The sequence below is a fragment of the Phyllopteryx taeniolatus genome, chromosome 7 (assembly GCF_024500385.1).
Source record: "Phyllopteryx taeniolatus isolate TA_2022b chromosome 7, UOR_Ptae_1.2, whole genome shotgun sequence".
NCBI classification, from domain to species: Eukaryota; Metazoa; Chordata; class Actinopteri; order Syngnathiformes; family Syngnathidae; genus Phyllopteryx; species Phyllopteryx taeniolatus.
The window spans coordinates 10905315-10923225 of record NC_084508.1 but is presented as its reverse complement, the minus strand read 5'-3'; the positions used below and the strand labels follow the sequence as shown (position 1 = coordinate 10923225).

The window sequence follows — 17911 nt, the reverse complement described above, 5'->3', positions numbered from 1 at the left end:
CGAGGGCGCAAGAGCGGAACGGAATATGTAACACTGTTTCTACAAATCGCTGCAAGTGTTCATATTTTTAAATGACCAATTCTACAAAAATCCTAGGAAATTATGTCTTTTGGGGACTACCTGGTGCCCATGGTTACGATAAATTATGATCCCCAAACACTTTAATATCCTTTCAAACTCATAATCCTAACCCTGTCGTGAACTGAAAAACAAATGGCTTACAGATGATTTGATTTTGAAAAAACGTGCATCGGAAATGTGTATGCATGCATCGAGTACCGTATTTTCACGACCATAAGGCGCACTTAAAAGTCTTACATTTTCTCCAAAATGTGCCTTATGTGTGCACCGAGTTCCAAAATCTGTAAATGTTGTGTGACTTTAATGAGCGCTCCGCTTGAAAATACGGTACTTACACTTACAACCCTGGCTAAACTTTGCAACATACAAAAGTCTTAGACACTTAGTGGAGACATACATACACACAACATACTTCCTTCTTATTAATGTATAGCTACATAGCTACATATTATTGAGGAGTAAATCATTTTCAGTATTTCATTAATTTCTTAAAGGAAACATTAAGTGGCAGAATCTCAATGCAAATATACAGTCCATCATTATGAAGATACAGTATACGTTGATCAGTATATCTCATTTTATTACAAACGAATTATTTACCTTTTCCTACACCTATGCATAATGCGCACTATTGAAAGTTTAAGATTTTTTTGGGGGAAAAAAAATGTGCATTATACATGACCAATTACAGTAGGTTAATTACAATGTATTATTCATCTATCCATCCATTTTCTGAGCCGCTTATCCTCACAAAGGTCGCGGGAGTGCTGGAGCTTATCCCAGCTATCTTTGGGCAGGAGCCGGGGTACACCCTGAACTGGTTGGCAGCCAATCGCAGGGCACACATAAACAAACAACCATTCGCACTCACATTCAAACCTACGGGCAATTTTAGAGTCTCCAATCAACCTACCACGCATGTTTTTAGGATGTGGGAGGAAACCGGAGTGCCCGGAGAAAATCTATGCAGGCACGGGGAGAACATGCAGACTCCACACCAGCGGGGCCGGGGATTAAACCCTGGTCCTCAGAACTGTGAGGCAGACGCACTAATGTATTATTATTATTGTTTCTGGGATAGAAACAAAACACCTTTAAAAACAGAGTAGCGTTGAGTCTTGAATGCAAATGACAGGACAACAACTTGGAGTTCTCCATTGAATGAAAATAGAAGTTGCACATAATACATCATACCGTATGGTAAAAACTATGACGCTTCGATCATGAGCTGGCTTCATCTGACTAAGGTCCAGCTTGACCCCATTCTACTCTCTTGCGATCACTAGTCACATGACTCTCTTGTAAAAGTTCTATTAAAGAAATATTTTTGTAACACTTTCCTATTGTATTTTTAAACAAATGAAATCTAACATCATGGCAATTATGTTTAACTAAATTATCAAATATAAAAATATAAACAAAGAAATAAATAAATGGAACATATTATAAACTAACCAATATCTAATTGGATTCTTCTTCTTCTTCTCAAAAAGACGCATGGTAGGTTAATTGAAGACTAAAGGGCCCATAGGTGTGAATGTGAGTGCGAATGGTTGTTTGTTTATATGTACGCTGCGACAGTTCAGGCTGTACCCCGCCTGAATAATAATATATACAATAATAATATGTATTATTATTATTATTAAATGATAAAAACAGTTGAGTTGGACTCAGTTACACTACAAGTGATGCAAATGCTGTCATACAAGAGTGCATGTGGAAAGGCCAGTCAATGATTCAGCGGAAGCGGATTTCTAAGACGCTCCCACACACCATCTAATTCTGTGGATCTCACACTGCAACCATGCCACCGGGCACTCAATTGCTGCCAGCTGACAAAGAAGGGCTGTGATTTGCATCAGTGCCGTATGAGCTCTTGATCAATAAGACTTGTTCCTCTTCACTGAGCCAGTCCCATCTTGGGATAATCTTTTATGTTTTTATTTAGTTTTTATAAACTCCACAGCTTTGGCTTTTAATACCAGGTGCTTGGGGTCCATGCACCAAAGCCGTTTTGGTGGCTTCATTGCCTCATTTAGGGGCCTGTCGCGAAATACAGTATTGTTACACAGTATATTGTTTTCTTCAGAATCAGAATCAGAATCATCTTTATTTGCCCAGTATGTCCCAAAACACACAAGGAATTTGTCTCCGGTAGTTGGAGCCGCTCTAGTACGACAACAGACAGTCAATTTACAGAACACTTTGGAGAAAGAAAGACATTGACAAAAAAAAAAAAAAAAAAAAACAGTCACTGAGCAGTAAAGGGTTGCTAGTTATCTGGTAATGCCGGTAAAAAAATCTTTGGGACAATTGTGCAAAAAGATGCAGAGTCCTCTAGCACTTAGAGCAGTTTGAATGACTAATATTGCAATAAATACAGCTTTGCCCCATCTTTGCTTGTGAATGACTGAGCAATTCAGGGAAGCTCCTTTTATACCCAATCATGGCACACACCTGTTCCCAATTAGCCTGTTCACCTGTGGGATGTTCCAAACAGGTGTTTGATGAGCATTCCTCAACTTTCTCAGTCTTTTTTGCCACCTGTCCCAGCTTTTTTTGGAACGTGTTGCAGCCATACAATTCTTAAGTTCCTGATTATTATTATTATTATTATTATGTGACATGAATAGACGCGAATCCGTGCCGGGCGGCGCGTTTGATGCGTTTGAAGCTGCGCAAGTGGGGCGGGCAGGCGAATATTCACCTCCTTCACCCATTTGCTCGAATTGGGAGATTAGAACTTCTAGCCTCATTCGCATCGTGACAGCCAATCAGCATTGAGAATGGAGGAGTTGATTGTTGCAGTCTGTGTGCACCCTGAGCTGCATGACACAACATGTTATCAGTACCGGGACCGAGCAAGAAAGGAGCAGACTTAGAAAGTTGTGAAGGAAGGAAACTGGCATACCTAGTCAGTGTATTTATTCATTTACTTATTTACAGCTATTAAACTGTGAGCCAAGCTAGCAATAGCATTAGCGAAAGGTTTAACACAACCACCGGCCACCTGATTACACAAACACACACGTTTTATTTCTTTTTACATATAAACTTTATCGGACAGATGAGGGGGAACAGGAGGAGGGTCAAAGAGAGCAGGGGGCTGCTGCCTTTGCCCCACCTCAAAGACTGCCTGGGGGTATGTACATAAAACATTGGGATTGAATTATATAGGGTACACGTGTACTACCTGTAGAAGCAAATATGGTTTGCTTTTCACCATGACTAGTGCTGTATTCCATACTTTTCCTTTTTTTTGTCTGTTTTTTTTTTTTTTTTTTTTTGGTCTAGGCTCCGATTTCAAAATTTTAACTTATATTCATTATAACTGCTTTGGTTTTAACTAATCCATTATTGATTCTTGTGTACTGTGTTGCTGTATATTATTGTTAATGTATTAATTTTAGATTGTTGTTTTAACCCAGTGTAGGTGACCTTAAGTGACATGAAAGGCACCCAAAATCAAATTCATGGTTGATATAATGAGCAAATATAAACTTTACAAACTGCCTTGTTTCCATTTCATACAGGAAAGAGGAAATATAACAGGAGCAGAGGAATTGAGAAGAGTGAGGAGCATCTTCTCCGTCTCCTGAAGTAGCGCACAAACATTCCTCTACCCCAGTCCCGACTGTGACCCCCCTGCAACGATACACTATTCATGACAAGCATGATTCCTTGATAAGATTACCACTAGAGCGGAAGGAATATGTAAAATTTCAAATTCATAAATTAATGTATGAACAGAGCACATTTACTCTAAATTTGGACCAATTGGATCAATAATGTACAGGTGGCAATTTTTTCCAGGAAGGATTCAGTCTTTTATATTTTTTGTATTATTATTATTGTTATTTGATTCTAGATGGATGTTTAGTTAAAAAGTTTTTTTTCTTTGAAGAAAGAATCCACTTTATTATGGTCCTGAATGCGTCCCCTGTGGTAAAGTATCTGCAGCACATAAAACGTTAAATTTACCAGCGTTGTATTAAAGATACTGTAGTAGTCTAGATACAGACAGTAAAACATAATGATGATAATTACATAGTCATGGGGAAAAACACTGGCACCTCACGGGGCCATGACTGTATTTTCTATTTTATAGAGTTCTCTAAAAAAAATAAACTCATATCCTCATTATTCCGGCATTTAGCCCAACTGACCTAAAACAGGAACAGGTGAGTCTTTTCATGTCAGACAGTCAGGATTCAGGGGGGAAAAAACAGTGTACTGTATGTTGTTATACTGTCAAAATGAAAATAAAATAACTACATCATGACCATACATCATAAATATATTGACTACAGTACATCAAACATGAATAGATAAAATTAGTTGCTAGTGGTTGTACTATTTTATTGATATATGTAACAAAAATTAAGCTTTTTACCAATGCACACAAACAGTATGTTTATAGAAGGCAAAGTGAAACCTTTAAAGAAAAGAACACTCTGCCAAGAGTCAAGCATGGTGGGGGGTCCATAATGCTGTGGGGCATTTGTTACATCTGGCACTGGAGGCCTTGACTGTATCACAAGTATCATGAAATAAGACAATTATCAAGCGATTTTAGAGCGAAATGTCTTACCTAGTCTAAGAAAGCTTGGTTTGAGGCGAAGATCATGGGTCTTCCAGCAACACAAAGACCCAAAGCACACACCCAAAGGCACACAGGAATGGTTGAAAAGGAACAAAATAGACTCTTTTAAAATGGCCAGCAGTGAGCCCTGATTTCAATCCAATTGAAAATCTTTGGGGGGGGAGCTGAAATCTGCCATTATCGAAAAGAGCCCTGCAAATGTTTAAGAGCTGGAACAAATTGCAAAGGAAGACTGGGAGAAAATACCACCTGAGAAGTGTAAAAAGGTTCTAGATGGATACAAGAAACATTTGGGGCCTGTCATCGCTGCCAAATGGTGTGCAGCCAAATATTGAGGGGTGGCAATATTGCTGCGCATGTTGTTTTCTGTTTCGTTTTCCCTTTGAAATTATAATATCTAAATTGACCCAAAAAAATTCTTTGTTAATTACTTTGGACCTCCAATGAGAAGATCCTGACGATATAAATTCAGTAAATTTCCTTTTTTTTCCTGAATACATTATACAGATTATGCAAAAAATGAAGGATGCCAATAAGTGTGAGCATGCCTGTATGTCTTGGTTCTTTGCAAACCACTTATCAAGTTTCTAAAGGGGGTCTCAGTTGTTTTCTGACATGATTTTATTTTATGAAACCCTGACTGTGGGTTGCATGATAACAATGACAATGACATCTCAGTCATATTCTGTCTTGCAAGCGCTTCTTCATTATTGTCATTTGTCCAGCCCAAGTACTAAAAAAAATAAATAAATAAATAAAAAATAAAAATAGATCAACACATTCTGCTCCTCCTTATGTTTTTGTTTTTGATCCAGTGCTTTCATTAACGTCATTACATAGTCTAAAGTGTACCTAATAATTTGGCTGGTGTGTGTGTATGTAGCTCGAGACGTTTTTCTTTTTTGTTTACATGGTAATCCACAGACATTCTTATTTCATTAAGAAAAATTCTCATACCGTTTTCTTAATGTCAGTGCCTGGTTTGCAGAATTGCTTATAATACTCCTGGGTATCCTCGCTCATCCCGGTATCGTGAAGTGTTGCATATCTGTCAGGGCACTTGGAGACACAGAGCTGGGGGAGACAACACATAGCCTTAACGAGAAGGCCCATCAATCTTGTATAACCGAGCGTGGAGGAAAAGGTGGAGCCACATTAAAGCATGCAGTGGAAAGAGATTGTGGGTTGGGGCGTGCCGATCAATGTCTTACCTGGGTTGTAGGGCACTGGAGGTTAATCAGCGCTGCAGGGTTAGTACATCTCAAAATGTTGACGTAGAACAATTTGGTTTTGTTTCTACGGGGAAGCAAAGACAGGTCAGATTGAAAGCAGCAGTGTTTCATCAAAAAGCATTTTCCACATGCACGGGTATTGAGCATGTAGCATTTTTTGCCGTTTACGGTCTCTGCCTCTTTCCGGTGCAAAGATGACCAACTGTGGCAAGATGAAGACTCACACATATTCGTTCTGCCCACAGAACTTCCCGTAGCTGTCTGTTGGATAAGCCACCTTCCTGGGATCACCGTTGAACCAGGCTGAAAGCATGAAGTATTGGCTGTGAGACACAAACTCGACGAGGGCTGCACGATATATTGTTTGAGCAATAGCCAGATTGCATGGTTCTTAGATGTTGCCGTACTGTACAGTGAATGAACTGTAAGTGACCAGCAGAGTGACCTGGTTGGACATGCTAATAAGATGAGCACCGATGTTACAGTAAATTCTAAACCTTCAAAAAACACATACGGTGCAGCCCAGAGTGTTGTATACTTATGGCATTGTAGGATAGCTATTAATAAGGACACGGAAAACAATGTACACCTGGTGCATTTGCTGTATCGCTCTAAAGAATGAAACAAATGCGTGTCGCAACATTATATTTGGGGTGGCCTACTGCTACTCTGAAGAGACAAATTTAAGGTGCGTACGTTAAAGCATATGTTTAAAATAACAGATGGATTCAAAACTAATTATTCATGTTAGGAATGTGCTAATGACTATACAGTATGATTTGGGATGGAAAGAAATGATTTTAACTTCACGTTTGTATTGTCACCTACTCAATACTACAATGCAGCGATGTACCGATCACATTTTTTTTTCACCCGAGTCAGTCTTTGATTTTAAGGATCTTCCGATAACAAGTCCCGATCCGATACCCTTGACAATGCATTAAAAAAGTAAATAGAAAAATAAAGACATGGAATATAGCATATATTAGCAATAACATGATATTTATGCTCATAGAATGTTTACACTAAGTAAATTACACATCGATATGAAGGATGCTTAATATTTTCATGTAATTCCATGGTGCATTTATGCATTTTATTTCTTTGATTTATAATGACAGTCCATGCAGCGACGTGTGGGTAACATCATGTACGTGACTCGCTCATCTACAAATGACACTTCTGATTTGTGACCTTGTTAAAACAAGCTTGCTTGTCACAAAATAATTCACATTGGTTAAACTTCTATTTGAAATTGAGTCGTTTGATTGCATCGAAATTGTTAACCTGTCTGTCGCTCTCGCGACTCTTTGACAAAGGTGTTCAGGGAGCCGGCTTTGCAGACTTTTTTCAAAGTATCTTTTCAGCTTGCCCTAAAACATCTTTCTGTCTTTTTTTATTTGTATTTTTTTTCTCTTCAGCATCTTTCTTTCTTAATCCAAAATAGTTTTGCCGACAAAAACGCTGCCAACAACGCGCTGTGTTGCAAAGGGCAGATTGTGTGTGTGTGTGTGCGCGTGCGTGACACAAATACAAAAACATACACAAACACACGTACACACACACACACACACGCTGTGTGTGTCTGGTAGTAACTCTAAAACAAACGTATTACTGTTACATTTGGAAAGATCTTTGTACCTTTGGATTGTTTTCTCACTTGGTAACCTTTAAAATGTCAAAAAATAAATAAAACCGATCTTTTTCACCCGATCTCAATCATCTAAAATCACGTGATCGACGCCAATTTTCAATCACTTCATTATGCGCAGGTGGGGAGGTATGAAGCTCAGGGGCAGGGCTTAATAAAGATGTTTATTGTTGTGGTTGTCATACTTGAGGAAAGCTTCTTACATTTTGATTATACTTTTAAGAAGAATGGCTATTCAATTTAAGTGGATCTGATGTACATAGTTGTAGGATTGTTATCTGCGCAAGCGACATTGTTGATCTTTTGTATTATAGTGGCATCTCAATTTTTAGACATAAAAAGGCATGACTCGGACATTCATTTCCCGGAATCGGTGCACGTTCATCCGAAGTATTTCCGAAGTTGCGTATAAAGGGTTCAACAGACGACAAAGCTTATTCTATAATGCAAGCTTTTATCAACAACTCAAGGCAATAACCCTCCAGGTCTGATCTGCAACACTCAGGCAACATGAACATAACTCATATTGCCAAGTCAGACCTTCAAATAAAAATGATGCAGTATAAGAACACAGTTCTACCACACTATCTTGGGCTTGGTTTAACAGTCACACTCAGGAAACAAGGATAAAATAGTTTTGAGTGTGACTGCCAAATAAACCACAATGGGGCCAAAAAAAGTGAAGTGAATCTGTTATTACAGTATACGGTTACATGTTTTCATTTTGAAGGCTTTATTTTTCTAAAAATGATGTTACGCCAATGCTGCCCCATCTTTCCCAATCCCCAATAAGAAAAACTAAGATTGCACGAGATTGCATTACTTTTGTATATTGCATGAATCCTTTCACAATTAATGACCTCGAGACGAGGATGTAAATGAGGGCACAACGCAGAGTGAGTGGTACAAGAGAGCCATGCTGTTTATTAAAAGAATAACTCATCCTCTGGGGTAGCCAGGTTTATCAACACCCCCGTACTTCCCACAAGTAGCCTTGACACCCTGACGATGCACGCTTTGTTTTTATTCTGGAAGTGCTTCTGCATCTTCTCCCATTTTATTAGAGTCAGACAATCAATACAAACGCCTCAAACAAAGCACCTCAGCCAAAGATATTGTACATTGTTTGAAAACTGCAGAAAAGTAAAAACTCTCAGCTCCTCAGCAGGCTGCTGTAATATTGAGTCGTTCTTCACAGAGGATAAAGAACATATGTCTGTGAGTATTGTTTTGTTTTCTGTCTGACATGTTTTGGCCAACTACTGTTTGTGTTAAAAGAAATCTGTTGCTTAAAGCAAAGGTGTTAAATTCAAGGGCCGGGGGCCAAATCCGGCCCGCCACCACTTTATAAGTGGTGGCTTAGTAAGGAAATTAAAGTGGGTCTAAAGTGTATGACACCGATGCAATTCGTTGGCAAATTAAATAATTTTTTTGTATTATGTATTGGGTTCTTGCTTCGACATAAATTATCCCAGAAAGTTTAAAGAGGATTGGCGGACTAGTTCAACTGGTAGTGGAATTAAAAGTAACGCGCAGTGATTTGAATCTGCGACCAAAGCTACCCTATTTTGGGCCAGACACATTTTTCCTGCCAAGAATAGCAAAAATACACCAGCAATTGACCCCCCCCCCCAAAAAAAAGTTAATTCATAAGCAGTTTAACATAATTTCAAAACACTATCCTTAAAAATAAAGAGCTTACAGATATTTAATAACCATCATTTTTTCCACAAACAACCCTGGCTAAACTTAGCTCCTCCGCAACTTACAAAGTTTGTCACTCAGTCGAGATCTACCACTTCAACATGCTTCCTTGACACTACTTTCCTAATAGATTTGGCGCCATTATGTGGCACCGATGGCTGTTTCAGTAAAAGCACAAAATCGTGACTCTGTGAGTTTTTCAGCAGATACAGTAACTGGGAAAAGTTTCCACAGAAAAAAAATATATGAGCAGGTGAATTCATGAATGGTGAATCACTGTATCATTAAACATTGATAGGGTTCTTGATTTGACAGGAAAACTAATCACTGAAACTAAAATTGGCTTCACAGGGATTACAAGTCCTTTGTCTGAGCAGCGAACAAGCCATCAGCAGTCTTTGTGCAAGCAATGCCCAGTGGAGAGAGGTTGTGGGAAATTGAATCTCACACTGTGTTCACTTACGCTCCTGACATTGGGGTTTCAGCTATTGATGAAATCATTATTTTTTTTTTTTCCCCAAACTGAATGCACATATGAGCGTATTTGTGTGCGATTACGAAACGTGTGATGTAATCAGTGGCAGTGCGTCACACTCACCCACAGTGCCCAGTATGATGTAGCCAACGATGACGATGACAAAAATAACACAACAGACCACATCCGTGCGGCCCCTGCAAAGATACAAAAGTGTGGGAAGAGGATCATAAACGTGGAACATTAAGATGGAGAGAGGAAAAAAATAATGAATATGTGGCTTATATTGTGATGCCTTTCTCCAAATCAATAAGAAGAGTAAACCCATTTAGCACAGGGATTTAGCCAGAGTGAAATAAACACAAACACAATAGAATAACTCATTTAGGAACAACCTGGTGGACAAACAATTCAGGTTCACAACAACATTTTCAAAGAAAAATTGCCTCGGTTCACGCACTATTTTCTGTTCATCCTTGAGGAACATTTAGTAACATGGTCATCTTTTTTTTGGGTAAAAACAAAGGGGGAACTCAAACTAGGTAGATAGGGAAGTTCCTGTCAAGGTTCCTGCAGTGGAAGAGGCCCTAGTCACAGAGCCACCATTACTGGACGTATGCAATGTTACTGCAAGGTTCGAAATAAGCGGATTCGGATCATAATATGTTCCCTTTGCTAATTTAATATGTTGAAAAATCACAAATTCATTAGGTTGTCATTGATTCAAATGATAACCATGAGGGTGGCCGCTAGACTCCTTGTCACTCGCTCAAGCTAAGCAATCATATACCACTGCACTCTCTCACATGAACACAACAGCTATAGCACCCCAAAATCATGTTCAATAGCGAATTTAATATGCTAAAAAAATCGCAAATTTATTACCCGGTCATTGATTAATGGTACGAACACTTCACGATGACCATCTGTGCATTTCAAAATCTGGCCTTGCTTATCAGAGTCCCCAAGCCGTGCTCATAAAAACCTCGGTCAGCCGAGCCCTCATGACCGTACAAAAAGCCTTTAATATGTCACAAAATCGAACGCCTGTCTAAGTCATCATCCCAAAACCATTTTTCAAGTGTCCAAGCCTGATAAAATTGTACAGTATAGTGTAGTTCATGTAGAAAATGAACTTTACCAACACTGATCCTTTATTATTTCACATCGCAATATATATCGGAGGTATAAAAAAAAAATGCAATGTCATTTTTTTCAAATATTCTGCAGCCTGATTGCAGTACTTTGCACTGAGACACCCATACAATATGTTTTGAGAAGTGAGAACTGCTGCTGCCACTTTATGGACTTTCTGAGACTCGGAAAAAAAGGGAAAAGAAATCCCCTTCAGGGGTGAACTGTCCCACGGGCACATCTATTTGAAGCCCGACTTTGTCTCGACTCCACAATCGTCTTAAAAGCGAGCTCTCCACTATCCTCCTCCATAACAAGCTCCTTTACAGCAAGGGAGAAGCTGTCAGTCCAGCCTCTTGAAAGTCCTCCTCAAAGAGAGAAACAAGTGACCACGGAGGCCTTGATGAAAGCCAAGTCCAGTGCACTGTGAACACTTGTAGCACATAATGGACATGAGCGTAGCCCTCCTTAACAACATCTGCAACACGATGTCAATCGGGACACACATCTCCTCCACCTTTTCCTGGCTTGTTAGTGAGAAAATACAGTGGAACCTCTTGAGTCACTGAGGTCAAACGTCCATACAAATAAAGTTCACCATCATGCAAGACATAAAGGAGACTTACACTCTGTGAGCATCTATAGAATTAATTCAACAGCAATGTTTTGCATTTTCTTTCCATTGTTTGTGTTGACAAAGCAGAAAATTTTAACGGAAACCCAAAAACCAAAAATTGGAACTTTTTAACGCCAATATAGATAAAAGAAGAACAGATCGTTAAGAATGTTCAAATGTTCGTTAAAACATTACCTGCACAGTTAAAAAAAAAATTATGATGTTTTATTATCGCAAACTGCATTGTCGTGCTGATGTCTACATGTATGTTTACATTTGTTCACCTTAATTGTCTAGCTAGCATATATGATATATAGTATATTATTTACATCACTTATGACTCTGATAACTGATTACATACACAGATGCAGTCATACAACTCTCCCCAAATATTTCCTGTAAAATAATGTCACGATAATTGCATTATTTTACAGTTCTAAACAACTGCCCTATATATGTAATGTAAATAATGCAAGAGTTTGAGTCCAACCAAGCACTGATGGCTCTGGCACTTCAGTCAGATTAGGCCGGATCGTTCCGTATGTGGTGAGCCTAATATGTTCAAAAATGGCAGTTCAGGAATGCAAATATAGACAAGTGCATTTACTTCAAAACTTTTTAAAATTACATTTGAATTTCTAATCTTTACTCAACCCTACTCCTTTTGAACATGTACATTTCTTGTTTGTTGTTGCTTTGTTTGTTTTGTTTTGTTTGCCATTTTCTCAGTAGACTGTCTTATGTTGCTTTGTTTTGCTTTTTGTTTCCATCCATCCATTTTCTGATCCGCTTCTCCTCACTCGTGTCGCGGGCGTGCTGGAGCCTATCCCAGCTATCATCGAGCAGGAGGCGGGGTAACCCAACCTGGTTGCCAGCCAATCGCAGGGCACATACAAACAAACAACCATTCGTACTCACAGTCACACCTACGGGCAATTTTGAGTTGTCAACCAACCTACAATGCATTTTTTTGGGATGTGGGAGGAAACCGGAGTGCCCGGAGAAAACCCACGCAAGCACGGGGAGAACATGCAAACCTCAGACAGGCGGGGTCGGGGATTGAACCCCGGTCCTCAGAACTGTGAGGCAGAAGCTCTAACCGGTCGATCACCGTGCCGCCTGTTTTTTTGTTTATGTTCAATAAAGATTTTTTTTAAAAAAAGGTTAACCTGCTTTGTACTCGCATCTTTTCTATTTAGAGTATTATTGTCGTGCATGCACATGGTTTTCATACTTTGACTATTGTCTGAAATCATGGATAATGCTACATCAATCAATTTAATGTGACCTAAACGAAGGCAAAGGTACTACTCAAATAATGCTCCTGTACGCTATAAATTATGGGGCAATCATTGTAACTTCAGACATAACAAGCAAATTATCCTAGAAGTTGTATTCAGAATTTATGATCTAATTTCCAATCTGTGCTTTAATCAATGCTGCAAAGGAAGACTGCTGAACAGAGCACAATCCTTTGTCTCTCTTTGAAGAGTATCAACTTTCTCACCTGCTAAATCTAAATGTGCACCTTTAAAAGAGATACAAATTGACTATCATGTACAGTATGTGAATGTTCCACAATAGATGTGTGTGGGTTTTTTTTTTGGAGACAAAGAAGACACAAAGGCAATGAAAATGGGAGCACGTTTGCCTGGGGAAGACAGCCCCCATTTGAAAGTGACAGTGAAGACAACAACAGCCCCGTCACGTGGCGAGCCAAAGGCGGTTGTTCAAAAAACGGCAGACAACGGTGTTAGCGTTTCCTAGTCAATCGGAAAAAAACAAGGGGAAGTGCTGCTCGGGTTGCCATGGCGACCGCTGCCACCCTCCTCTTTGAATCCTCCCTCTCATTCTTTATAGCTCGTATAGTGTACAGTAATGATCACTTGGGCGAGCATCATCGGTGATTAAGACGGCCGATATCTGAGGTGGCAGCTGACAGCGAGCTGACCTTGCTCCTCCTCTACAGTAATGAGAAAGTTACTTATCAACTCCCTGCTATATGGACACGCGTGCATTATTAAGACAAAGTGCAAACACAGCAGCGCGCGCGGAGGCTAATACAAAGTCACAGCATGTGAGTGTGAGTGATGCGGGGAAGCTGACAAAATGAGAGTGAAAATAATTTTGCTTTGTTCTCTGATCTCAGGAAGGCAGGCCAATGTCTGCTAATTCATTTTTGGCTTAATTCCTACAGATTAAGTGAATAACAGGTTTAGGGCTGTGAAAGAAAATCGGCTAACTCGGCTAAGTCGACCACGGAAATTGGTTGACGCAAAAACTTCGGCCACGGCACGGTGGAAAAAAACTGGTTAGCACGTCTGCCTCACAGTTCTGAGGACCCGGGTTCAAATTTGGCCTCGCCTGTGTGGAGTTTGCATGTTCTCCCCGTGCCAAGTCAAGTCAGTAGGCTTGCTGAATAAATTTGCTTTCAATCTAGGCTTTTTATTTTTAATTAACTTAAAATAATACTTATGTTTACTATCCATCCATCCATCCATTTTCTGAGCCGCTTCTCCTCACTAGGGTCGCGGGCGTGCTGGAGCCTATCCCAGCTGTCATCGGGCAGGAGGCGGGGTACACCCTAAACTGGTTGCCAACCAATTGCAGGGCACATAGGAACAAACAACCATTCGCACTCACAGTCATGCCTACGGGCAATTTAGAGTCTCCAATTCATGCATGTTTTTTGGGATGTGGGAGGAAACCGGAGTGCCCGGAGAAAACCCACGCAGGCACGGGGAGAACATGCAAACTCCACACAGGCGGGGCTGGGGATTGAACCCGGGTCCTGAGAACTGTGAGGCTGACGCTCTAACCAGTCGGCCACCGTGCCGCCTTATGTTTACTACTACTACTAATATTATGTTTTGTAGCACTATGAGCTCATAGTGCTGTCTCTGGGGCCTCATACAAGCATGCGTACAGTCACAGAAGTGTGTGTAAAGCGTGTGTATGAAAATTCCCACACAAAGCGTGGGATTTATCAAGGTGGATTTGTGCGTGGGGATGTGTGTTACTTTACGTACACGAAACCTTGTGGTAGAACAGTGAAACTACAGCTAGAATGCACTAAGAGGGTTACCAAAGCCATCCGAGTGCACATCCAGCTCATGTCGTCCCTGTGATTTTTGGTGATTTTTTTTCAAATAATGTGCGATCCACAACGCCTGGAGGAAAGCACAACTCATTCATTCATTCATTCTACAGGATAGCTCTTTGGGTGTTCACCTCCATGGGAGCTGTTGAGGAAAGCTGGCTGCACGTACAGTGACGTGTCCCCAAATATGCTTGCAATCATTTTTTATTTCCAAGACTGGTCTTTTCATTGATCCAACAGACTTAACAGCAGTGGTTAAATTCACCCACGTCATATTGTTTTATTTTGTTGGTAACACCTGCATTTATAGTTCTAAACTGTTTTTTGGTTTGTTTACACTCCACAGACCAGTACCTCAATGTCGGTCTCTGAGATATTCCTTTTCTCCGCCCTCTCTGCCATGTCTTCGGAGAGAGAAGTAGTCCATCCGTGCATTCATAAAGGGATTGATTGCTGCTACCATATATGGTCAACTGGAGGCGTTTCTCAATGCAAATGAGGCTAAACGTGCATTAGCGTTGCAGTTTAGAACAGGTGTGATTTATCAACACACATTACTGACTAGAGTGTGTCCGTCAGGTGTCCGGACGCACGTTTGATAAATATGGATTTTTTTTTTTTGTACTTACACACATTCTAAATTTCAGTCCTACAAACAAAATTACAACCTGTTCTATGCACACTTGGATAAATCAGGCCTCTTACTTGCTGGTACAAACAAAGTTAGAAGGGCTGTGTAGCAGTTCTGCCATTTAAAAGGTCACAGATTCGTGTCTTAGAGTATCGCAATTTCCGGTTTCTATCCTGCAACGTTACAGGTTAACATGGGAGAGTGTTTGAAAACAAGGCAAACAGTATGTTATCTCAATGTTCTCATTAGGAGAAAGCCTCTCAGCCAAAGAAACATCAAAGTATGTGTGGTGCCTTTACCCTGATGGAGAAGAGACATGTGCTGCAGAAGAGGGAGTAAAAAGACAGGAGGGTTGAAAGCCAAAACACCCTTTGGAAGCCTGCAGACACTGAAGTGAAGCAAGATAAGATCCTGCATTACTTCTGAAAATGACTAAATCATCAAACAAACAACCCACAAAAGCCTGTGGAGACCCTCAGGGAGGTGTGCTAGTGCGTCAATGAAAAATTCCTTCTGCATTGTGCCACTGGAATCGCTCAGCATCCATCAGCCAATTCATTAGGTCCACCTGCACTAGATAATGAGATCCACAACAAGAACTGTAAAGTAAATTTTCGCCAAGTATATCGTCATTCGGAAAAAAAACGGAAACGTAAATACACCTGTCACACGGCTGTTCTGATTAAATGTAGTGCACATGTATACACCCAATTGGAATAGATCACGACACATGTAAACAGCTGACCAGAGATCTTCAATCAGAATGATTTAAATCGGAATGACAAAAAAGTCTCCATGTAAACCCAGCTATAGAAACACACAGGAAGACTGACTTAGTAAGCTGCAGTAGTATTATAGTAGTAGTAATAATTTTTAATATCATTTAGTAGTATCATTATTATTATTATTTTTTACAAAGGATAAAGAATACTGTGCTACTCCACATTTGTGTTCAAACACCTGATACTTAAAGGGTTATAAAACCGTGACACTGATGCTCTTTGTTTACCCGTCTGTGGCATTCTGCAATGTTTGTTAGCATTAAGCTAAACCAACAGACTAAGGCAAAGCCGTGAGGTTGTTTTAAATACATAACGTGCAATTATCTTTGTTTTATATTGAGTTCAACAGTAAACTTCAGCTGGGAGTAACAATAAACTGCTTTTTTTTTTTTTTTTTTTTTTTTTTACAGAATTGTTCATCATCTGCCAATCTGACTTGTGGGGAAGTACGTTAAGTTGAGTTCACTGCCAACATACATCGCTCATATCTCAAATTTCTGCTTGCAAGTCAAAGCAAAATATCAAAAAGGATTATGTTTCGTATCTTTAGGCACCACTGTACAAGTAAATTATGTGATGAGCTTGGCCACGGAAGAAGTTAAAATCGTAAAGGCAAGATACTACTGTAGTTCCAGTTATCTTTGTAAAGACAGGAGTTTTGATACAGCTCTTGAATACGACACTTTTAAAGACGACTACAACAACCTCAGGTTTATGGTACTGCATATATTAATTAATTAATTAGATCTGTTAAGTATAGTTGTGATGGTATGCCTGAAAACTGCTTGATGGACGAACAATTCACTGCACTCTGAGGGACTTCTACTTACACGAACCCTGATACTGACTGGACTACATCCTTTTTGTGTGAGCATGTGCTTTTAAGTGTGTGTGGCTACTTCATAATGTGTGTCATTGGACAAACTCCCACCACCAGTTTGACTTATGGTCATTGATTTGTGTGGTGGAGCGGAGCGAGTCGCCGGCACTCCACCTCCATCTGTATTAACCTAGCAATGACAAATGATCAATCTTTCACCTCCCAGGCAGAAAGCTTACATAATAGTCAAAATCAACACACACATGTCACAAGCCTGTGACTAGTTTTGGGGAGATGTAGTTGGGGAAAACAAATGCTGTTTTAAACTGACCCAATAGAAGTTCATCAAAAAATTATGATGTTTAGAATAAACAATACCTGTCATGAATTGGCCCTCTGAACTTTGGGTCATACTTGCGTGCCTCACCTATAAAGATAAACAAAACATACAGTGAGGTTAGATTTATGAACAAAATAAAGCACAATATTTGGTACATGATGATGCCTTTTATAGGATTTTGTAAAATTAACCCCAGGTAAACTGGAAACAATGGCATGAAAAAATTTGGTGCAGTTTTTCCCCTCTGTAGGTTTAATTTGTTAGCGGAAACACCCAAAAACGACACACACATCCATCCATTTTCTACACCGCTTATCCTCACTAGGGTTGCCTGTAAGCTGGAGCCTATTCCAGCTAACTGCGGGCAGGACACAGGGTACACCCTGAACTGGTTGCCAGCCAATTGCAGGGCACATATAAACAACCATTCGCACTCACATTCATAGCTACGGACAATTTAGAGTCTTCAATTAACCTACCGTGCATGTTTTTGGGATGTGGGAGGAAACCGGAGTACCCTGAGAAAACCCACGTAGGCACGGGGAGAACATGCAAACTCCACACACGCGAGGCCGCATTTGAAGCCGGCTCCTCAGAACTGTGAGGTGGATCTGCTAACCAGTCGTCCACCGTGCCGCCATATATATATATATGTGTGTGTGTGCGTGTGTGTGTATCACACGCACATATTTAATCATACTTTTGAATTTTTATTAATCGTGAATTACCACAGGCACCAAAT

At 39.9% G+C, this 17911-nt stretch overlaps 2 protein-coding genes across 3 annotated transcripts in view; one reads left to right on the top strand and one right to left on the bottom strand.

The window, feature by feature from the left end:
• hook1 (hook microtubule-tethering protein 1) overlaps positions 1-3645 on the top strand; it is a 41332-nt gene extending 37687 nt beyond the window's left edge. The window contains exon 24 of the mRNA XM_061778319.1: positions 3615-3645. Within this exon, the coding sequence (XP_061634303.1) occupies positions 3615-3630 (16 nt within the window). The 3' untranslated portion in view covers positions 3631-3645. The remainder of the gene's footprint in view (positions 1-3614) is intronic.
• LOC133480396 (choline transporter-like protein 5-B) overlaps positions 1-17911 on the bottom strand; it is a 59029-nt gene that overhangs the window by 17426 nt on the left and 23692 nt on the right. Inside the window, exons 2-6 of one of the 2 annotated variants that reach the window (XM_061778327.1) lie at positions 17208-17256; positions 9870-9943; positions 6141-6219; positions 5896-5980; positions 5642-5758 (exon numbers count right to left, since the gene is read on the bottom strand). In XM_061778327.1, coding sequence (XP_061634311.1) covers positions 5642-5758; positions 5896-5980; positions 6141-6219; positions 9870-9943; positions 17208-17256 — 404 coding nt within the window. The remainder of the gene's footprint in view (positions 1-5641; positions 5759-5895; positions 5981-6140; positions 6220-9869; positions 9944-17207; positions 17257-17911) is intronic. The other variant, XM_061778328.1, reaches the window with a different exon arrangement.